The sequence below is a fragment of the Ochotona princeps genome, chromosome 6 (assembly GCF_030435755.1).
Source record: "Ochotona princeps isolate mOchPri1 chromosome 6, mOchPri1.hap1, whole genome shotgun sequence".
In the NCBI taxonomy this organism is placed as follows: Eukaryota; Metazoa; Chordata; class Mammalia; order Lagomorpha; family Ochotonidae; genus Ochotona; species Ochotona princeps.
Genome location: NC_080837.1, coordinates 80,394,148 through 80,416,932, shown reverse-complemented (window position 1 = coordinate 80,416,932; position 22,785 = coordinate 80,394,148). Strand labels below are relative to the sequence as shown.

The 22,785-nt window shown below is 55.3% G+C and overlaps 2 protein-coding genes across 6 annotated transcripts in view; both read right to left on the bottom strand.

The window, feature by feature from the left end:
* Positions 1–2,988, bottom strand: part of CHSY1 (chondroitin sulfate synthase 1) — a 48,289-nt gene extending 45,301 nt beyond the window's left edge. The window contains exon 1 of the mRNA XM_036495455.2: positions 2,527–2,988. Within this exon, the coding sequence (XP_036351348.2) occupies positions 2,527–2,849 (323 nt within the window). The 5' untranslated portion in view covers positions 2,850–2,988. The remainder of the gene's footprint in view (positions 1–2,526) is intronic.
* A 4,167-nt stretch (positions 2,989–7,155) lies between these two features.
* SELENOS (selenoprotein S) lies at positions 7,156–21,307 on the bottom strand. Of its 5 annotated transcripts, none has more exons than XM_058666564.1 (6): positions 21,124–21,261; positions 20,623–20,757; positions 19,232–19,338; positions 17,434–17,526; positions 17,275–17,353; positions 7,156–7,175 (listed from the first exon to the last, which is right to left on the bottom strand). In XM_058666564.1, exons 1-6 carry the CDS (start codon positions 21,239–21,241, stop codon positions 7,171–7,173), a joined length of 537 nt encoding a protein of 178 aa, XP_058522547.1. In that variant the 5' UTR covers positions 21,242–21,261; the 3' UTR covers positions 7,156–7,170. The 5 variants fall into 5 exon arrangements, with proteins under 5 accessions (XP_058522547.1, XP_058522544.1, XP_058522546.1 ...); XM_058666561.1 differs by lacking the exon at positions 7,156–7,175 and adding an exon at positions 7,771–7,914; XM_058666563.1 differs by lacking the exon at positions 7,156–7,175 and adding an exon at positions 7,799–7,914 and having other exon boundaries at positions 21,166–21,307.
* Between the last annotated feature and the right edge of the window lie 1,478 nt (positions 21,308–22,785).

Genomic DNA, 22,785 nt, shown 5'->3' with positions numbered 1-22,785 from the left:
GAATGGACAATCTCTTAACTCTGCCTTTCAAATAAAAAATAAAACAAATCTTAAAAATAAATAAACAGAGCTCCCCAAGCCAGTAATTTTCTGAGCTGAAGTGGGGGTGAGGGAAGCGAACCAGAAAGGGAAAGTTACACACCAAACTGCAAATTCCTCATAGCCAAAATGTAACTGAGAAATCAAACTGCGACTACTAACTAAACACAAGGAACCCTGCTAGAGTCTTCCCAACTGGCTACTAATTAGCATAATAAACAACTTTGGTGGGGTCCAAACACAAACACTGCAGCTGGGGCACAACTGCAAAGTTCTTGCTCATCTGTGGACTGCCAGCCACCCACCTGCCTTTCCCACGTCAAGGCCCTGGCCGGGGTGCTTTCTCACAGAGCCAGGACCTGGCTAGAGGTGATTGCCTTTCTTGTCCAGGTCTTTCCCAGTCCCTTCTCTTCCTGCCCCACAGCAAGGCAGCTCAACCCCTGAGCCCAGCATGTCCAACCAGGGATGCCTACAGGAGGCTGCTGGCTGGCAGCCTCAGCCTGATGCCATGCTCCCTTAAGCCTCATGACACCCAGAGCAGGGAGGATACCACCCCACCCCACCCCACTCCGTCCCGTTCCAGCACCTATTAGCAGCCAACAACCTCTTTGAGTGGCTTGCCCTGACCAGGAGAGAAAGCCTCTGGGTGGTGCTATGCCAGGCCCTCAGGGTCTGGCCCCGCAGGGGTGGAGCGTGGTCAGTGCTCTAACACAGCCTCAGGGCAAGGCGAGGGCTCCTAGGGCCTGGAGGGTGAGACACACCACACTGGCCTCTGCCCTACACTGGAGTCTTCGAATATCTCCATCTGCTCTGTGATCAGCTGTAGCTGCCTCTCTGGCGGTGGACCCTCTCTCCACGTCCAGTGTAAAGTGACCGTGGGCAATGGCAGGGCTGCTCCGCCCATGAAGGGAAGGGTCTGTGACACACACAGCCTTATCTCCCCTTGCCGCAGTGATTCGTGGGGTTTTTTAGCCCTTATGGCACCCCGGCAGCCCCCGAACCCATGGGCCTGTCAGATCCGGAAGAGAAGGGCCTAGAAGCGAGGTAGCCCTTGGCTTGTAGCAGTTTTTGCTTATCACACAGGCAGAGGTCCCCTCACGGCCCAACAGAAGTTACACCAGACACAATCTTACATGCACAGTTAAGATCAGGTGGGACATGTGGCAAGGCGGGCAGAGGTAGGACAAAGCCTGAGCTCTCGAAAGCCATGTCCAAGAGCACAATGCCAACTCCGGCTGGTACAACACTGAGCATGGATGACACGGTTCTGTGACCACGCACACGGTATTTGCTGGAGCCGGGGTACCAGGGATCACCTAACGTACCACCTGGATGACCTCCTTTGTAAGGGCCCCTGCAGCTGGCTGCGGGTTCACAGTGGCCTGCCACCAAACTGCAAATCCAACAGTGGCGACTCACCCTCAGCCTCTGGCCTGTGTCTAGCATCGTAGTGACCTCAGACAATTTAGGATTCTCACCAAACCCTGGGAGCTGGCCACGCGCATGGCTCCTGCCTGCTACACCCGGTGCCCAAGCTGCATTCTAAGCTTTTTAACAGAGCCCTCCCTGGCACAGCACTGGCCTAGGACCTCAGCCACACTGGCTGCTCATCGCCTTTCTTCTCAATCCCTTACTTCCTCCTCTTTAGGTGAGGAAGACCCCAAGGTGCTTTTTTCTCCTCCCAACAGCATCTAGTGCTTCAAATTCCAGCCCCGCCCAGCAAAGGTGCTGCTTACAAACACAGAACCTGGCCAGCCTTGCTCAGCACCCACGGCCCCAGGATCCTCACAGAGGGGAACCCAGCCTCTGTCAGTCAAGCAGGTGGCCTCCATCCGCCTCTGCACTGCCCTCACACTCCCACACAACCACGCCTGCCCCTCCAAAACCACCTCCCGGTACTAAAGACTCGCATTAATCCCTGTTAATCCCCAACGCGCCTGCAGTCACTTTCAGGACTCCTGTGAGGGGAAGCCTGCCCACACTGCTTATTGCCCTGCACCGGGGGCCAAAGCAAGACGCCTTCCACTGAACCCACCCCGCTCTTGGGGCAGCTTGGTCCCCGATTCTCTTTCCTTCTGCTCAACAGAGCCGGCGTCGCAGAGCTGGTGTAGCCGGCGCCCTGCCTTCCACGTACAGGAATGACTTCCACGGGGAAACCTAAAAGCATCCGGACATGGGCTCGGGCTTTGCATGGGCGGAGAAGCCACCACTGTCACGGGTGCGGGTTGTGTGTCTTCCACAGCCCTAGAAAGCACAAACAGGGCCCTCGGGCTCTTTCAACAAGCGGACTTGCCCGGCAGGTCAGTGGGAGACACACACCCCGAGGGGTGACCCTAGTCCCTCTGAGTCCCTGCAAGTCCACCGCGATCCCGGGTGCCGCACACCTCTGATACCCACGCCCTGCACCGGCCGGGGTGGGGGGGTACCCCGATCGCACGGGAAGCCCCGGAGCCTTGGGATGCCGCACACGGGAGGTGCGGGGCTCACCTGTAGGCGGCCACGGCGCGGGTCTGCAGGTATTTCTGCGCGGTCATGACTCCCACGAAGAGAAAGTTCCTGTCGCGCGGGCCGCCATCCGGGTCCGAGCCGTGCGGCCAGAGCTGCGCCCCACGCGCGTCGCCGCGCGCCCCACCGGCCTGGGACGCCACGGCCGCCTGCCCGGGCCGGCAGCTCTCCGGGCTGGCGCGGCGCCGCGGGCCCGCTCGCTTCAGCTCCGAGGCGCGGGGCAGGACGAGCCGCGAGGCCAGCACGAAACCCAGCACAAGCCCGAGCAGCACGCTGAGCCAGGCGCGCCGGCCACGCGCGGCCATGCCCGCGCCGCTCCGCCCGCCGGGCCGCCGCCGCCGCAGGCTCCCCGCGCCCTTAGCCCGCCGCCCCCGCCCGCGGAGGCCAGCCCGCCCTAGCGCCGCGAGGTCCGGCCCGGGCAGCGCCGCGGCCGCCGCGGGCCCGCCGCGCCCATCGCGGCCCCCGAGCCGCCCGCAGGCCCCGCGCCGGCGCTTTGTTCCGCACGCCCGCCCCCGCCGCCTGCGCCTTTAAGAGGGGACCATGCCCGGACGCGACGCGGCGGCGGCGGCGGCGGCTCCTCCCGCTCGTGCGCGGGGGCTCGGGGCCAGCGCGATGGCGACGGCTGTGGCAGCCGGGCCCGGACCCCCGTCCCGCCCCGTTGGCGTCCCGCGGCTGGCTCGGCTCGGCTCGCGCAGCGCCCGCCCCCGTCCTCTTCGTGGCCGGCGCCGCCGCTGCACATCCTCCGGCTTAGCTCGCCATTGCAACAGAAGCCCCTCACGTCACGCACAGCGCGTTATGAAGCGCACCGGCGGCGGCGGCAGAAGCGGCGGGCCGTGGCCCCTCTCGGGATCCGTCCGCGCCGCGCGATTGGCGCAAAAGTGAATGGGGGGCGGTTCACGTGGCTAAAGTTTGACCAAAAAAAAAAAAAATCCCCGCGCGTGCCCCGCCCACCGCGCGGCCGGGGTCGCGGCGAGGGGCGTCGGGCTTCGGCGGGGCAATCCCGGCCGAAGAGCGGGCTCCGTGGTCCGCGCCGGCAGCGCCGGCCCCGCGGTCGCGCCCCTGGCTCCCGGCACGAGGCGTCGCCTGAAGGACGCCCGGGGGTGTTGCTAGCCGCCGGGGCGCCTGCCTGAGGGGGCTTCTGCGGCCCCGGGACGGTCCACGGAGCGCACGTTGCCCTGGCCGGGGCTGTCCTCAGATAAACCCCGGCGCCCCGCCCGCCGCCGGGCCGACCTCCCGGCTCGGGCGCCGCGCTGCCCTCCACACTGCGGCTTTGTTCGCGCCGTGAGGCGGGCAGGAGGCGGCAGGCCGCGGCGGCGAGGCTCCGGGGCGGGGAAGGCCCGTCCTTCACGTCTGCCCAGGCTTGCTCGGGGCTCCCGGGTGTAGCGGGCGCCCGGGTGTAGCGGGCGCGGAGGATGGACAGGCCGGGGCGGGGCCGCGGGAGCGGGCAGCCAGCGGGTGCCCCTTGGCTGGAAGCCACTTGTGAGGGGAGCCGGAGGATGCCGGAGAAAGGCAGGCTTGGGGTTCTGGCTTTGCTGTGGCCGATTTTGAGTGTCTCCTGTGACAGAAACTCCGGGTGCGGGCCCCGAAGGCGAGGCGGTGCGCCTAGGATAGATGGTTATGTATAAACGGCCCGTGGGCGGGAGTTTTCTAAGGAAATTTGAAAAGCGAAGTGAACCGGCCTGCTCCTTCAAGATGCTCTCAACCAAATGAACCCAAGAATTGGGAGTTGGAAAGCAGGCTTGGGTACCCTTCGGCTCGCTGGCCACTCTTCTATGGGACTTGTGGATCTCTGCCCTGCCACCGAATGGCCATCTTTCTGGGGCATTACCGCTTTCTCAAACATTGTGACTTGTATCAAAAGAAAAAAAGGCCATTCCTGAACCTTCCCACAGCCTCCCTAAGAGGTGAGCTACGTCTAAAAATAAAATGCTCATTGTGCAGACCCTGTGGGCTGGCTGTTCGCCTGCTGATGAAGAACAGTTAGCCAGGCAGAGCCTGGACAGGCGTTGGAGCCCAGAAGGAGAGGTAGAATAAGACGGAAGGGAGGTCCTTCCAGGCACAGCGGGTCAGGCTGCTTCCTGGGAATTGGGGGATGGCGTGCAGCCTGCACACAGTAGCTGGTGGCCAAGTCCCGCCCCCTGGTCAGGAGGATCCAGATTGTTCCATGAGGGACCTGGGTCAGGAGACTGCTTGCTTTCCTCAGTGGTGATCTCATGGCCGGAAGCAAATGCAAGGCGCCAGACTTGGGTGACAGATTTCCCAGAGCCCAGACGGCCAGTGACTCGGGGATGGGGCACTCTTCCAGAGTTGGCCAGCCTGACCAGCAAGAGGCCTGGGGGAAGGGAGGCTGTGGAGGGCTGCGGGTTGCACAAAGGTCAGCCGAGGGCTTGAAGACCAGGATCTTGATCTACTGTACTGGAAATCTCTGCCCAGTGGCCGGTGGCATTGGCCATCTTCCTCGTGGTAGAAACAGGAGTTGTGGTGTTACTCAGGGACAGGAGTGTGTAAGGGAGACCCCCCAACTCGGAGTTGACTCCATGAGACCTCCTGAAGGCACACACTGCACCCCGGTGCCAAGTCTGTGAACCCTGCTTGGGCCACACTCGGGGGCTCTTCCTGTCTGCACACCATGTGCTGCTCAGACTCCTCCAGTGGCACTTGCAGACAATTCAGAAAACCACCCAAGGCTGCAGGATCTCCTGACTTCCTGCCAATGCTGTGTGATTCCCAAAGACACATCATTAAATCCCATCTTTTCCTAATTGTCAGGGTTCCTGGAAGCTTTAGGGACCCCTCTTTTGAGAGGACCTGTTCTTCCAGAAGCTTCTGTCCATAGCCTACTAGGAAGAGCCCCTCTATCGAGCCCTCTCCTGACACAACCTTCGACTCCAGGAAGCCGGCCAGGAAAGTCCTCATAAACGTCCTGATTTTGCTCAATCTTCCTTTCCTCTTTGCGACATTTCTGGTAGCAAAGATGCCAGGAAGGGCCCGTGAGCTTAGAACTGGGCCACTGTGGGCCCGCACTGCTTGTGCCAGGCTGTCCCACGGCTCCTCACGCTCCCTTGGCCTGCTTGGGTGTGTGACACAGGTGAGAGGAAAAGCAGCAGACTTCTGACTGCTTTCCGGGTGGGGATGTCATCTTTCCAGAAACCCTTGGCTGCGTCTGGGGCAGCAGCCTGCCTGATGTTTGGAGACGACCTCACTGCGGAAGCAACACAAGCTTGATTGGCAACAGGATTTTGTCTCTCCCATTCGCTGCAAAGAAATGCGCTCACTTTTAAAGTGCTGCCAGTGTCCCTGCAGGCTAGAGAGGCTGGAGCGCCAGCTGGCCGGCAGCCTGGCTACCTGAGGGCTCGCCTCAACTGGGGACAGCACCCGGCAGACACCTGTGGAGCCACACCAAGTGTGTGGCTTGTGTTTGTGCCACATCTAGGGTAGTGTAAAATTGCTTGGGGGACACACTCAAGCTGCAGAAGTTGAAGTGCCTAAGGAAAGCAGCAGGGATTCAGGTCTGCGCTCCCTCCCCTGAGGTTCAATGCAGGGCTGAGAACAGGTTCTCACACCGTCCGGGTAGGCTGTCATGCCCACGCAACAGAGGGTCAACAGGTTACAGTACCATGGCACCTGCTCTCAGGAGACCTCGGAGGGAACAGCTCTACCCACCTGTGGAGGGCCAGCGTGTGCAGGGCAGCTTTGCCAACGTGGCCAACAACAGGTGCATTTACTGCGGGCCCACAGCCCTACTTCTGAGTTTTCTCTTCCCACCATCCTGGGATACAACAACCATGGTACAAGACTGTCATTGTAGTAATACCCAATGAGGGGCCAGGAGGGAAGTATGGAGTGGGCACTGTGGGGCCAAACAATGGTAACGGAAGGGTCCTGGGGTTTCCTCCCACCAGCTGCCTGGAAATCCTGGCAGAGGAGGCCCTGCCTGACAGTTTGAGCTGCTCTGGTCTGACGAAAAGCGCACCTGGCCCAGTGGAGACAAAGCCAGCGAGTGAGGCATGGGGCCACTGCTGCCGCCAGCCAGGGTCCCTGGGTCAGAATCCGAGCTCAGAGTGCCTCTCTTCCTCCTTGCTTTGCTTTAATTCTGTTTATCTGAAAGGCACACGTGTGAGCATGCACACACGTTCCATGTGCAGGTTCATTTCCCCCAACGCCCACGACAGCTGGGCCAGTCCAAAGCCAGGGTGCCTGGAACCAAAGCCAGGTCTCTCACTAGTGGCAGGGACCTAAGTGCTTACACCCTCACCTGCTGCCTTCCAGGGTGCACGTCAGCAGAAAGCTGGAACTGAACACAGGGCTTGAACCCGGGCATCCGGCCAGCCAACTTAACCACCTGGCCAGATGCCCATTCCGTCTCTAAGCAAGAATTCCCAGAATTTCCTTTTTCCTTCCACATCTTGTCTCTCCTGCCCTGGCGACTGCTGAGGGGGGTTGAAAGCACTCGCTGAACTACAACTTTCTGGTCTTAACCTGGGCTCTCCAGACATTTTCTTGCAGCATGGGAAAGCATTAAAGGGCCTTCTCAGATGGCCAGCTGCTTCTTCCCGGTGTTGCATGCTCCTCCTGAAGCCTATTCCTGGGCCTCCCATAATCTTGGGTCCTGTGCTATATCTTCTTTTACCCTTAAACACACAAAAGAGGGAAGCCATCCAAGTTTTCTTAGCTATCTGCCAGGAGAGCTGGACACCACCAAGGGCTAGTGCGGGTGATGCTGGAACTTCATGACAATGGCGCCCCCTTGAGGCCTCAGCGATTCCTGTTCGGTAAGGATTTCCTTTCATCTCTTACTCAATGGTCAGACATCTTATTTTATGGTTAACCGTAACCTATTTGTAATTATTACCCAACCCAGGATTTCCAAAGGTGATTTCCTGGCTCTGGACATGTGGTTAGCTGGCTCGTGGTGCTGTAAAGCCAGAGGAGTTTGCATTGAAGAGCCATCTGCTTAGAATCTGCCCCTTGCCTCAGGAGCTTAGCGGGGAAATTCAGGGTGAGGGAGGGCTCGTGTCTGCAGGTTTGGGAGGTACCCCCAGGGATTCTGCTGCTCAGATGGGCTGGGGAGCTATGACTCTCTGCTTTTGTGTGAGAGATGGGCTTGCAAACCGTCAGCCAGCCCAGCCAGGGCTGATGGTCTCTGGTCCTGGATGCTGTGGGGGAAACTTCTGTCTTCTTGCCCCTTCCTGGGGGCCACAGGCAGGTGAGGCTGGACTTGAAGGGTCTGAAGAAGCAGCACCCCACGGCTGTGAAAACTGACAGCTGTTCAGGACACTATCCTGCTCATACTGCCTGCTCTGAGAGCGTCCAAGTATGCAGGTGACGTAGCAGTCCTCGCAGGGTAGGCCCCCTGCCTGGGAATTCCTCCTTTGGGCATGGAGTCAGGGTGGGGCAAGGGAACAGGCTTAACAGTCCAGGAGACTGTTCACGCTATCGGGCTCTCATTGGCCTCCCTGGCACCAGGCCATCGGCAGGGAGCCCACCTCTCCCCCGCGAGGCACTGCTGACCTCCTGGGGGCTGGCCTTCTGTCCTCCTTTGCAAATTCTCCTGAAAATGGCACTTTCCATGTTTGCATGTGCGAACTGCAGGCAGAGCAGGTTTCTGCCCAGTGTTGGCCCTGGTTGCATCCCCCAGGAAAGGCCCTAGACCCGGTAACCCCTGAGCTCACAGGGCCCATCCCACCCCAACATGGTGCTTCTTACCAAGTAAACAGAAGGCTGACTCAATCTAACGCACATGAGTGCCGTGGCATAATGGGTCAGTGCCGTCACCTGAGATGCCAGCATGCCATATGGGCACTAGTGTATGCCCCGGCTTGCTCCACTTCAGATCCAGCTCCCTGCTAACAGCCTGGAAAGAGTAATGGAAGATGGCCAAGTGTTTGGGCCCCTAAAGCAATTGGCTCATGGCTTCAGTCTAGCTCAGCCCTGGCCATTGCAGCCATTTGGGGAGTGAACTACTGGATGGAAGATCTCTCTTTCTCTCTCTCTCTTTCTCTATTACTCTTTCAAATAAATAAATCTTAGAAACGATCACAGATGCCAAGTGACCTGTAGACAGTTGGCACTGCTATTTGCTGAGAATCTCGGCACTTCAGGGATGCTGAAATTTCACTAAATGTCTTGATATTGTCCAGTTAATGCTTTTACATGACTACAAAATGCACACCCCGGGGCAGGCCTTTGGCAGGGTGGTCAAGATACTGCAGTTGGAATCTCTGCTCCACTTTCCATCCAACGCGCAGCCCGGGAGGCGGCAGGTGATAGTTCAAGTTGTCGGTCACTGCCACCCACGCACAAGCCCCGGACTGAGTTCTGAGTGCCTGGTTTGGGTCTTGGCCAGCTTCAACTGGTGTCGGCAACTAGGGAGCGAATGAGAGGATGGAAGATCTGCGTCTCTTTCAAATATTTTTTAACAAGAGAACATTCATGCCATTTGTTAAGTCAGACATTTATGCTAATGCAAAAAACATTTTAGCAGTTAGTGGCAATAAAGCCCACTGCTTTGCCCACCAAGAGCAGAGATTAAAAAAAGCAAAGGTGAGATGTGTCACTTAGGCTCTCACCTGCTGGCCTGGAGGCAGCCCAGGCCAACCAACCTCAACTTTGATGATGTCGTGGGAGCAGAGCTCACAGGCCGCAGGGTCTCACAAGAATCACTGTGTCCTGAGGAGCCCAGGCAGGGGATAGAAACCCCGCCAATTGCTGGAACAGAGAGGATTTTTCCAAGCTGTCTCTCATGGAGCTGTGACTGAGATCCCATGGGCTGCATCCGCTTAAACTGGTACATTGTGGGTGCCGGTATGGTGGAGTTCTGGTGAAGGACTCCCTTAGAAGCCACAATGGTGATCCAGATTGGGAAAAACATTGCAGATTGCAGCAGGCACATGGGAGCTGCCAGAGCTGACTCTGGAGCACAACTCTGGGAAAGACCAGGCTCTCCAGCACCCCCAGACCCACACCCCGGCAGCATGGCCTCGCAGCTCCTCCCATGCAGAGGCAGAGTCCTCCATCAGCCTTAGTATTGGGACTGCCCTTGCCACCTGCCTTGGCCAGTGCGTCAGTAGCAGACTGTGAATCAAGCAAACGCTTGACAAGCTCAAGCACGCTGTTCTTGGAACTGAACCACTTCGTCAACAAGCCTGGGCTGGCCTCCTGCAGATGGACAAACACATGAGCCAGCCATTGGCTGCCGGGAGGGAGGCCCCTGGCCCAGCCCGCCTCCAGCTGAGCCATCAACTGACCACAGATGCATGAGTGAGTGCAGCCAAGATCAACAGTGCCCAGCCCAGCAGAGTCTGGCTTGTGCCAAGTCATTCCGAGAGGGTGTGGGATGCTCAGAAAGCTGACCCGTCTTCCCAACCGGGCAGCTCCACTCGCTGCACTCTGATCACCAGGCCTTATCCCTGAAGATTTCCTGATCCCTCTGATGGTGGCAAGGGGCCTGGATTTTGAGGACACAGCTTCTGGGGTCCGGCATGATGTGGACCAAGTATTGAGCACTATAGCTTCTCCTGGTTTGTGGCTCTTATAGACCAGTATTTGTATTTCCCTGAGCTTCATGTGGTGACATCCAGAGGCAGGGCCTTGGGGAGGTGGTCAGGCCATCAGGGTGCAGCCCTCAGAAATGGGATTAGTTCCCTTATAAGGGACATCCTCAGGAGAGCTCTTCACCACAGAATTCAAAGAATGGTCAGCTGTTGGCACCTAGGAAGAGGACCCTCACCAGAACCCCGATCTGGGACTCCCGGCAAGCCACCAATCTGCAGCGCTTGGCCAGAGCAGCTCAGCAATGGGCTTTTCTAAGTTATCCCCCAACTTCTCCAACTCCACGAAGGTGGGGCCTGTGGCTGCAGAGCACAGATCAGAGGTCCTTGAGGGTCAAACCACTTACTGCAGCCTGTACTTTCTGGCTGTAGCTTTCAGCCCCATCTGTCATCTGGCCTGTCACTGTGCATGGCCCGTCTTCCCGTGACACAGGGCAAGGCCAGTGGGGCAGGGCCTGCACCTGTGTGCTTCATGGTCTCCTCTGTACTCCCTGGCCTGCCTGGACGCATGTCATCTTTCACACATAACATGACATCGGTTTATGCTCTAAGTACCTGCACGATCCCTAGGAGATACCTTTGCCCATTTTATGGAATCCACAAGGCCACTTCCAGTGACATCAGAATAACGGTGAACTGCTTGCTTCTTTTTTTTAAAAAAACAAAAAAACAAAAAACACTTTATTTGAAAAGTAAGGTGAGTGAGAGGGAGGGAGAGAGAGATCTTCCATACTCTGGTTCACTCCCTAAATGCCCAAAAGAGCTGGGCCAGACCAAAGCCAGAGATGCCTGGATCTCCACCGGGGTCTCCCAAGTGGCAGGCAGGGGCCCGAGGCCTTGACCATTCTCTGCCGCCTTCCCAGGCACGTTAGCAGGGAGCTAGATGGGAAGTGGAGCAGCCGACACTAGAACTGCAGTGCCACAATGAGGCCTTGTTCTTTAAGGGACTCAACCATGTGATTTACACAACTGAGGAAGCACAATCAGTACCGGATAACACCCCTGAGGAGGAAAGGGTTGGGGAGATACAAATGTACTGCTCAGGCCTCTCCTCCAGCATCTGGCCAAGGGCAGGCTGCCACCTACTGGAACCTGTCCACAGGAGCACAAGCACATCTTGCCTTCAGAGCTACCACAGCTGCTCCACAGCGAAGATGGGACTGGGCCACTGCAGCCTAACAGCTCCCCAATGCCCCCTGGCACAGCCACCAGCCCCACTGCAGCCTAACAGCTCTCCAATGCCCCCTGGCACAGCCAGCAGCCCCACTGCAGCCTAACAGTTCCCCAACGCCCCCTCTCCGGCACAGCTGCCAACCCCACTGACAGCCTAACAGCTCCCCAACGTCCCCCCTGACCTGGCACGGTTGCCAGCCCCACTGCAGCCTCTGCGAATGGCCAAGGCAATGGGGAGACGGCCTGGATCTGGCCCAGCCTTTTCTGCCCCAGAGGCCTCAGGTCCCTTCGGAAGGGCACTGCCCAGCACGTGTGGCGCACAGCTCCAACCTGCGCTCACCGCCTCACAGGACAGTGGCTTCAGTGGTGAGTGACCACACACACCTGGGTCACCCAAGGCCCTGGGCTGACGGAAACAAAAGGACTAACCTGACAATACCAATTAGGGCCTCGGGCAGGTGACTTAACTCCTCTAAGCTTCAGTTCCTGAAAACCAAGGTTAGCAGCAGTACTTACTCACAGGATTGAAGTGGGATTAAATAGAACTGTGTGTACCTGCCACGTGGTAACTGCCCTTCAACGCTATCACGTGTACCAGGCTCCCTGCCTGCACATCCAGTGCTTGATGTCTCACCTGCATTCATGACCTGATACTTTGTGAATTTATGGGGAGAATGAGGCTTAAGGGCAAACCCTGGCGCCCGAGAAGAGATGCTAGCTTGCCCTCAACCCCAAACTCCGGCACGCAGACAGCAGGAATGGCAGGAGCCTCTGCTTCTACAATGAATATGGACAGCCCCTGAACACAAGATCTCAACTAGAGAAAGCAGATCACAAAAGGATTTTATTTGAACATGAGCTACAGAGAAAGAGCTCTTCCATCTGCTGGTTTACTCCCCACATCTGGGGAGGCCAAAGCCAGGAGCTCTACCCAGGTGTCCCCTGAGGGGCAGGTTCCCATGCAACTGCGCCATCTGCTGCTTCCTTTCCCAGGCCAATAGCAGGGAGCTGGATCAGAAGTGGAGTGGCCGGGACATGAACCGGCATCTACATGGAATGCTGGTATCTCAAACTGAGTGGCTTTACCTGCTCCAAAGGGGAAGTATTTAAGTCTCTTTATGTCCTACAAGGCTCTCTCTCTCTCTCAGAAGTAAACAACAAATTGGGATGGGATATTTTTATGAATCTACACTCTCACACATTGCAAACCTTCCATGCTGGCAGAAAGCCAATCCCGTCAAAAAATGGAAAGTGAGAGAAGGATCTCCAAACCTCACAAGACTCTTCCTTGTTCCCAACACTCTCTTTTGTCTGGGCCCACCTCCGCGACCTGCATTTCCTCCTCAAATGTGGGGTTCTGTAATTGCACAGCTTGTTTCCTGCTCTCCCCAGTGCTTCGCCCTGCCTTGAGCACACTGAAGTCCACACAACCTGACTGAACTTTGTCTTCTCTGTCAAGAGACAGAGAAGATTGTCTGCATCAGATGTGAACACAGTGCTAATCAACTCTCACACGAGATCACTCCAGAATGTTCCATCTCATTCCTGGAAAGGTTAACTTTGCTCCTTCTATGGCCTATGCTCTTCTGCAGGGGTTCACACATGGCAGCATGCAGGCCATGTCAGCCCACAAGCCAAAAATCTTCTTAAAAATAATTTTTAAATTAAGGTGAAAGAGAAGCTTCGATCCGTTGGGTCACTCCCCAGATGGCTTTATTCACCTCCCAAAAGGGTACAAAGACCTAAACATCTGAGCCATCTTCTGCTGCTTTTCACAGGTCATTACCAGGGCACTGGACTGGAAGCCAGGCAGCTGGGACTTGAACAGGTGCCCATATGGGATGATGGTGTTATAGGCACCAGCTTTGCTTGCTATGGCATGACACCAGACTCTAATATATATATTTTTAATGTGAAAACTTGAGCTGATAAAGGATTTTTCATTCTGGTTCCTTAAGGACAACACCTTGACTCAGCATTGAAGAGATTACAGAAGATGGCATCTTTTTCCCTTACCCACCTTCCTTTTGGATCATCCCTTAGGTGCCACCCTGAGTAAAGATGATCCCAGGCTGGGTAGGGAGAATCCTTTCTATGAGGTTGCCAGCACTCACAGCCCTTTAATAAGTCTTGATCTTTTGTTTTCTAAATACAAAATTGTAAAGACCAAGGACTTGGGCGACACAGACCATCTGTAGCCTGTACATCACCACCCCTTTGTAGAACATCCCCAAGAGCCTTTACCAAAGGACTCAGTGAAGGAGATGTAAGGGCAGTGGTCCACAGGGATTGCAAAGTCCTGGCCAGCTGTGGTCACCTGAGGCAAGACTAGTTTCATCTCTTTAGACTGATTTGAGAGACAGAGTGAGATAAGACATGTTCCATCCATTGCTTACTGCCTAAATGGCTGGATCTTCTAGGCCACAGCCAGAAGTTCTGCAGCTCCAACCAGGTCCCACCTTGTGGGCACAGGGGCCCAAGTACTTGGGCCATCTGCTGCTGCTTTCACAGGCATATGAACAGGCAGGTGGTTTGGAAGTGGAGTAGCTGGGATGAAAACCGGCACTCACATGGAATGCTGATGTGGCAGCTTAACCCACTATTTTAAAAAGCAGGTGCCTCCTAACTTACTGTACTTCATTTTTTTGTTTTTAAAGATGTAGTTTGAATGTCAGAGTTCTGGAGACTGAGGAAGGGATGGAGGGAGGGAGGGAGGGAGGAGGGAAGAGATCTCTCCCATCCCTGGATGGCCATAATGGCTAGTACTGGGCCATCCAAAGCCAGAAGTGTCACACGGGTATCCCGCACGGATGGCAGGGATCCAGACACTTCAAGTGTGATCTGCTGCATTTCCCAGGCCATTGTCAGCAGGGAGCTGGATCCAAAGAAGCGCAACTGGGACATCAACCGGCATCTAAACGGGATGCAGGCGTCTCAGGGGGCCTTCGCCCTCTGTGTCCCGTGAGGGCTCCCCAAGGGGGCTGGCTCCTGCAGACAGACCCCAGGGAGTCAGCCATGTGCCACACGTGTTTCTTGTGAGGAAGAAGCAGTAACAGCTGGAGACTGAGGAAGAAAAATCTATTTAATCTTTGACAGATTTAGGTCTATAAACAGAATTAACAAGGATGCTAGAAATGTTTTATTCACTTTTTTTTAATATTTATAGGTTTTTTTTTAAACAAAGTTCTATACACAAAAATAAATATACAGAAATAAACCCCATCAACTGTCTGCATCAGTAATCCTCACTGGTGGGCTCACCATTTATAAGGAAGACATCATTCCACACACCCTGCCACAGCGACTCCTACCGGCCAGGACCTATAGTGTAACGGATCATTACTAGGCTTCCTTCATCAACACTGCTCTGCGGCTGGAGATCTTAACCTACCAGCCAGCAGTTAACCCTGATCCAGGAGTGTAACCACCATCTCTAAGTGGAGTGTGACCAAAGCCTAGTGCTAATGCCCATGCCCTATGACCGAAGCCCTTCAAGACACAGGTAGGATGAAGAACGGAAAGAATTCCCACCTCCCCTTGGCCAGTCACTGTGAAAAGTGTGTATAAGGCAATTGAATGGAGGGTTAAGGACTCTCTTTGCTAATGTCCAAAGTGACACTAGCAAGATTCTTAGCCTCATCCACCGGATGATGGGCCACCCCTGCGTCCAGGTCTCCAGGAGCAGGTTCCGCCTCCTTCACCAGTCAGAGGGTTATAACCTGGGGTGGGAGAAAGGAAGCAGAATGGTATTGATGGCTGGGAAATCTGGCAACATTCTACATGCAAAACAAAACCGGGTACACCAGCAGATACAGAGGCCAGCACGCCCAGTGTTGCAGGGATGAGGATTCAAGTTCATGAACAGAGTCCAGGGCCCTTCAGGACTTTAAACTCCACGCTGGGGCCAGTGTGGTGGTATAGTGGGTAAAGCTGCTGCCTACCTCACCGGCATCCCACATGGTGCTGGTTCAAGTCCTGCCTGTTCCACTTCCGATCCAGCTCCCTGCTAATGGCCTGGGAAAAGCAGCGGAAGATGGTACAAGTGCTTGGGCCCCTGCACCCAGGTGGGAGACCCAGATGAAGCCCCTGGTTTTGACCTGGTCCAGCCCCAGTCATTGAAGCCATCTGGAGAGTGAGCCAGGAGATACAAGATTTCTCTCTTTTGCTGTGTAATTCGTTCAAGTAAATAAATAAATCTTACTTTCAAAAACTGTTTCCTATTGTGATTGTGTTGGCACTGACTTTCTGGTGGCGAGGGGCAGGAGAGCCCTGCAGCTTCTCAATCCTGGAAAGCTCTGGCTGATTCAAGCTGCTGGACACTCCTGCAGCACTGTTCTACCACGGGCTGTTCAAGCTACAGAGATGACCCCACAAGACCAAAGCAGAGTGGACCCGTGAGAGCTGGGCACCCATCAGCTCCTGACGTCAGCGTGCGGCTGGTGACTTGGTGGAGTGCCTGCACTCGGAGCCAACCAGAGTCAGCTGCTTTTGCTCCTCAGCTGCTGTGGAATTATGGAATTTCTGGGCCTCAGTTTCCTTTATTTGTAAAATCAAGGTGGTCCCGGACTGTGGGAACACTGGGCTACTCACGAACATAAGCATATCACGTGCAGTACGCTCTGTAAGATTTCCTCTGTAAGATTTCCATGGATGAAGTAACAGCAGAGTATATTTAGCATGTTGTAAACATGAATATGGCAAATTGGCAGTTTCCATCAGTTGCTGGCAATAGTTTAGAGTGATGACAAATATTATTTTGATTTTTTTGTGTGTTACTTAGTTATGAGGAAAGTGTATGGTAAGCAGTCCATTTGATGGTTTACTAATTTCCTCGTTGTTGAGAAGTCCGAGTTGATTATGTATTTAATATGATAACCATTTGTGTGCTGTGAATTGCATTAAGAGTTATGTAGGGCAGAGTTGATGCTTACTAAATGTACAAAATGGATTGATGAGATTAGCCAGTTAAATCTTTTCACTAGTAAGGCACTCAACAGCCCATGAGATATTTATTAAAAATGTCAAGTAAATCCTCTTATTTTTGTATCATAGTGTCAAATAGCAGTAAAACAAACATGTTAAGATCCTTAATCTACTGCTATGTTTCACTGTAAAATTTACCTTTGTTAAAACTTGCTTCTGTTCAAATTTGTTGAGATTGCACTTAAAAGTATCCTAATATTACTTTGGCTGGTATTTTCTAATTACTGTATAATATTTTGGGAATGTAAATTTCATTTGAATGTCAACTACAGTTAAGCATGTGCCGTTTTTCTTACTCAGGTTTTGTAATTTGATGGAATGTTTTTATCACAATTTAATAAATGTTTGCTTTATTTAACAAAAAAAAAAAAAAAAAAAAAAAGATTTCCTCTCTCTTCAATCTCACCATGCTCTCCCCAGATGGTCCACGTCCCTGCAGTGAGCCGAGCCTTAACTTCAGTCAAGTGCGTGGCTGTGCTGCCTGGGAGCCCGCTGCCCAGCCTCCCCCAAGGACTCAGACCTGCTGCTCAGGCCTTGGCCTGACCCCCTCCTCCTATGGAGGAGAAAGTGCTCCTACCCAGAATGCCAGCATTCCTGCTCTCTCCTTTTGTGTGTTAACTTGGAATTTCTGGGCAGCCACAAAGGATTATTCATTTCTGTTTTTTGTGCAAATCCCATCTTTCCAGCTGTGAAACTCAGGCACAGGGTGGAGACAGAAGGCCAGGGCATTCCCAGAGGGCAGGGCTGGACTCCGAGTACCACCTGCCTACCTCTCCTTGGGTAAGTTATCTACTAGCAGCAATGTGGCCCTGGAGAGAAAGACCCAAACCATTCATCGTCCTGCTGCAGGGCTGTGCTGGAGGTGAGCACCCTGCACCGACAGCGGGGAGGCCCCAGGCCCTGCGCGGTGCCCGCCTCTGTGTACCCTTTACAACCTGAGCGCGTGGTCACCCTCAAAGAAACAAACAGACCCGTGTCTACCAGTGTCAGCATTCTTTCCCATCCGACAGCACCGAGCGCTTACCCCCTCCCCGCAGAGGCTTTTGGTCAGACTTCCGTTTTGGAACGGCAGACGACGTAGAAGGCCCAGGACCATCTTCTTCCTGTTGGGATAGACACGGGCTTAGGAACCAAGCAAGCCTCCTGCTCCAAAGTCAGCCCCAACGAAAACTCCCGGTCCTACCGGCGGGGGCCTCCTCGCTCGGGCTTGGTAACTCTTGCCTTCTTGCATGCTGTCCCACATCTCAATTTTCTGTCTCCTCTTCTCTTCTTCCAGCTGCGGAGGAATCAGATGTTGACCAGGGAGAACTCAGCAGCGGCCAGCCACACACTGAAAGGTCCTTTTAAACACATCTTCCTCTGCATTTCCCTCAGGCACCCTAAGATCTGCAATTTGGTGGTGTGAACTGAACTCGCAAGCTAGTAAGGCAAGCAACAAACATAGGGCCAGTCCTGAAACACAGACAAGTTTGGCCTGTGCAAGAACTGGGCCAAGTCAGGCTTGTCATCACCTGGCTGCTCAGGCTGTCAGCATTAGAGCAGACCTGAAGGTGCTCCGCCAAGTCGAACACTCCAGAAACCTCAGGCAAGACCAGTCTCAGCAGAAAACCATGCCCCATAGTCCCTTAGTGGGAGCGTGCAGTCCCTGGTGGATGGGCTCCCAGTACTCAGGCCCAGGCACTACGTGGCACTCCTTGCAGCAACGTCCAGCCACGCCACGGTCACTTCCACTTCTCACTTCTGTTAGAATCCAGACCTAGCCGAGTTCCTCCCTGTTCCAATCATAGCATGATGTCCCAACGGTATGTGAAAGGTCACCTTGAAAAACAAACATCCTGGAAGTGGCCCATGAGTCCAGTCCCACCACTGCTTCCCCAAACCCCTGTCTGCCCTTGCTCCTCGCCTGCCTTGCCTGTAAGCACAGGAGGGCCTGAGGAGCTACCCTGGAGGGCAGGTGGTTCTGAGTGCCTGGCAGGCCACAGGGGAAGCCAGAACACAGCCACGGCAGACTCGACAAACAGCAGGTCCCATGTAGCCACAGGCTGGCAGACCCAACCAGAACTACCTAGCTGGACTATTTTAAAACTCAGCTGCCCGCTTGAAATTTGAGCAGGTCCACTCTACAATTTTTAAGTTTTCTCACACACTTTATTTCCACGACATGGACTTTTACGTCATGATTTGGTTCAAGCATCTTAAGAACAATGCAAGTACCAGCAGCGGCAGTGAGGCCTGGGCTCGGGAAACACTAGGGCCACTCACCACACCCCTTGGTCCTCCCTCCCACTGCACGGCCGACCTCCTCATCTCCAGAAACCTTTGAGAAGCCCACGCCAGCTCCCCAGCACTGCTCACATGACCCCTGGTCAGGCCCTCGGCTGCGGTCTCTCCTGGGCTCCACCACGTGAGGGTCTGTGAGCGACAGGGCGAGCAGCAGACCGTGTCCATGTGCTCCAACGGATGCTCTCCAAAGCAGCGTCTTTGCTGCCATCCTCCGCCCGCACCGGCACAAGTCGACAAGCTACTCGCAGTTTCCCTGCATGTTACCAGATTCACACGGCCATCCATCCCAGACCACAGCCAAATCTCCCTCGCTATCGTCACTACTCCTCACAGTGTAGGCCCTAAATTACTGGCTGCTTCTGATGGAATAGGACCCCATTCTTGAGGCCGACAAAGAGCAGCAAGAGGGGCCGGCGTTGCACTGTCCCTTACAATGCTGGCATCCCATGTGGGTGCTGGTGAGACCTGGCTGTCCGACTTCCCATCCACCTCCCTACTCACGTGCAGGGGACAGCATCAGCAGATGCACCGAGTGCTTGGGCCCCTGTCCCTACATGGGAGATCTGGAAGAGGCTCCTGGTTCCTGGCTTCAGCCGTTGCGGCTACTTGAGGATGAACCCAGCAAAGGGAATCTATCTCTAATTCTGGCTTTCAGAGAAACAGCATTAAATCTTATTCAAACCAAAGCCACTTCATACCTGTCTTAGTTTTTCCTTATGTTTTTCCACTTGCGCATTTAGCTCTTCCTGCATTTTCAAACGAGCAGCCGCTAAAGCTTCCTGTCGTTTCACGACCACATCAGGCTCTAAAACGTGAGAAAGGGCGAGATACAGTGTTGGAAACTCGGGTGCACACATCACAGGCCCAGCAGGATCTCACGGCAGCAGTCCCACCTGCTCTGCACACATCCCACAGCCAGGGGACAGGGGACGGCCCCTCAGCTCTAAACACCCACATCTAGAAATGAAGACCTCTGGGCTCCTCCTGGCAGTCCCACATGTAAGAGTATTCGCCTCGTGGTTGCCCAGCGACGATCTGATGGCCACAGTGAGGTGTCCTTACACAACATGGACGCCTCCCTGACAGGGTGACCTGAATTCCAGGAGACAACTGAGGGAAGAGAAAGCTGTCACAAGCCCTGTCCGCCATGTAATGAGCCCAGACCTGCCTGGGACAAAGGTGACGAGGCAGAACATCCAGCGTTCAGAACAGATACGGGCACATGGGTACTCCAGGGGGAGCTATGCTTCTGTCCAGTCCGTGACAGGAAGCCTTCCTCAGTAATGAACGGCTCAGGTGAATGCCATCTGCACTTGCTTAATTACACAGGCTCTCAAAATGTTCATCACCATGACCTAAGTCTCAGCCTACAGCGCCGGCACCCTGCTGAAGTGCCTGGGAAAGCAGTGAAGCATGGCCCAAGTGCTTAGACGCCTGCACCCACATGGCAGAACTGCAATAAAGGTCCTGGCTTTGGCCGGCCCAGCCACAGCCACTGCTCCCAGTCAGGGTGAACCAGGGCATGGAAGATCTCTTACTTGCTTGTAACTCAGCCTTTCAAAACGCGGCTAGGCGTGATAGCCCAGTGGCTAAATCCTCGCCTTGCATGCATCAGAATCCCAGATGGGCACTGGTTCTAATCCCAGCAGCCCCAATTCCCATCCAGCTCCCTGCTTGTGGCCTGGGAAAGCAGTTGAGGACGGCCCAAGGCCTTGGGACCCCACACCCATGTGGGAGACCCAGAAGAAGCTCCTGGCTTCAGATCAGCTCAGCTCAGGCCGTTGTGGCCATTTGGGGAGTGAACCAGTGGATGGAAGATCTTTTCCTCCGTCTTGTCTTCTCTCTGTAAAACTGCCTTTCCAATAAAAATAAATAAACCTTTAAAATAAATTTAAAATAAAAACAAATAAACCTAAAACAAACAAACTAAACCCACACACAGTGGGCTTCAGGGGCCCGAGACCTGTTCCCCTCACACAAGGAGACTCACATACTGCTCCCAAGTAGCTGACGTCTAAATATTGACAGATATGGGTGTGGACTGCGGCTTGGGGGATCCGGGATTCCAGATTCCGGGCCCAGCACTTACCGAGGGCGGCCTGGGCGCGCTCCTGCTGCCGCTGCCTCCAGGCCCCGAGGCGGGCAGAGAGCTTCTGGAAGACCACGTAGAGGAGGATGCCGCTGAAGAGGATGTACCAGCCATAGCTCGCCAGCAAGGAGCCCACTGCAAGGAAGAAGGCGGCAGGCTTCTAGAACCGGGAACCAGTGACCGCGGCCGGCCTGGGGCACCGCCGGGCTGCGGGACTTTGCCACCTACCGGGCATACGGGGTGGGGGGGGACCCGAGAGCTACTGGCTGGGGAGGACCCCCAGGAGGTTCCCGACTCAGAAAGGTCGCGAGTGGGATGGGGAACGAGGTGTTTCGGGGACCCGGTAACTGCAACCCGAGGGGCTCGCTCGCCCAGAGCAGGGCGCCCCCGCGCCAAGCCGCGGCTTCCCTACGCCCACCCGGCCCGGCCGAGATCCGGCTCGGCGGCCCGCCCAGGGCTGCGTGAGGCCATCCACGGTCGCCCAGGCACAGGGAGACCCACCGATCATGGCGGCGCGCTGGGCCGCGACCCGCGGCGACTCACCCGTGACGTGCAGGAAACGCAGCCCCTCGGTCTCCAGGGCCGGCCGCGCGGACAGCACGTCCCCCTCTGCCTCCATGACGGCCGCGGCAGGGCGCGTCGCCTCTGCAGCCGACCGCTTCCGGCTCGTCCCTACGTACACGTGGCGCGCCGGGACGTGCCAGCGATCCCAGCCACTGGCGGCCCGGCTCCGCCCCGACACCCGGCCGGGGCGGGCCGGTGCGGTGAGCGAGGATGCGCTCTCTCCTCAGGGCCAGGAGGCTCTTGGTACTGCTCGGAGTCTGGGGCCCTGGAGGGCAGGGGCGGCCCGGGAGACTGGATTCGTGCCCGCGTGCTTGCCGGCCCGCCCCTCCCCGGGTGTGAGAAATTCTGGCCTCTGCCTGCTGTTTGTCTGCCTGGGGCCTGAAGTGTCTCCCACGACCCTCAGGGTTCTTGTTCTCCAGAATGAAAGGTTGACATGCGACCAGCAGGAGCCTGCGTCCAGGGACAGCATCCTGGGAGTTAGGCCCCCAGCCGCTTCCCTGCTCTGAGCCCGTCATGTCAACTTGCAGGTGTGTTCCCACTCTTTATTTCAGGCCCAGGGAGTTCAGTCCTGTGAAAGGCAGGCATCCGGCAGCCTGGAGCCAGGTGCCCGTTAAGAGTTTGAGAACCAAGAGTTGAACGGAGACAACCCAACGGCAGCGGGAGATGGGTTTTTATGGGCCCCTTGTTTTAGCCCCACAAATGGAAAATGTTTGAGTCAGGGGTACACTAATGCTCCACCTGCAATGCCAGCAGCCCAAGTGGGTTGTCCACTCTGATCACTCCTCCACAGTGTGTCTAACTCCAGAGCAGTGGCTATAGAGGACAGTCCCAATTGCAAAGACTGACTGTTGCACGCTGTCCCCAAGGCCCGTGAATTAATCTCTTATCACAGATGCTGAGGGGGGCTGCCTCTGGTCACATGGAAGGAAGTCCTGGCTGCTGGCTTGCTTTATCCACATCTGTGTCTGTGACATCTATAGGCATGCAAGTGGGATTGCCATGGGATCATCACTTATGGGGGGACACTCCGCAGGGTTTTGCAACATAAAATGAAAATCAGCACAAATTCATGAGAATGACATATATTTCAAAAATATACATACTGTAGCACCTGGATAGGGTTTTGTTTCAGTTTCTAGCATGTTATTCTTTTCATTTTTTTAAAAAAGATTTATTTATTTTCATTGGAAAGGCAGAGAAAGATCTCGCATTGTCTGGTCCACTTGCCGTACTCCTGCAACACGGAGCTCGAGGCAGGAGCCAGGAACTCAATCCTGATCTCCTTCCTCCTTTGTGGGGACCTGCTGCCTCCTGGGGTGCTCATTAGCTGGAAGCTCAGCCTCAGCTCTGACCCAAGCTCCCAGTTGATATGCGGTGCCCACCCCACCACACTTTGTTTTTATGATGCCTTGGACAAAAGTTAGGCTATGTAGTACATTTGTCCCTTTAACTGGGTGCTACCTCACTGAACTCATCTACAGCCGCCTTGAGCAAACTTGGCTCAGTACAGCTGCTCAGGCGTTTGCCTCCATAGACCAGGGCAGATGACCAGAGTCTACACAGCTGGCCTCACTGCTGACTGGCAGCCATTTCTGTAGG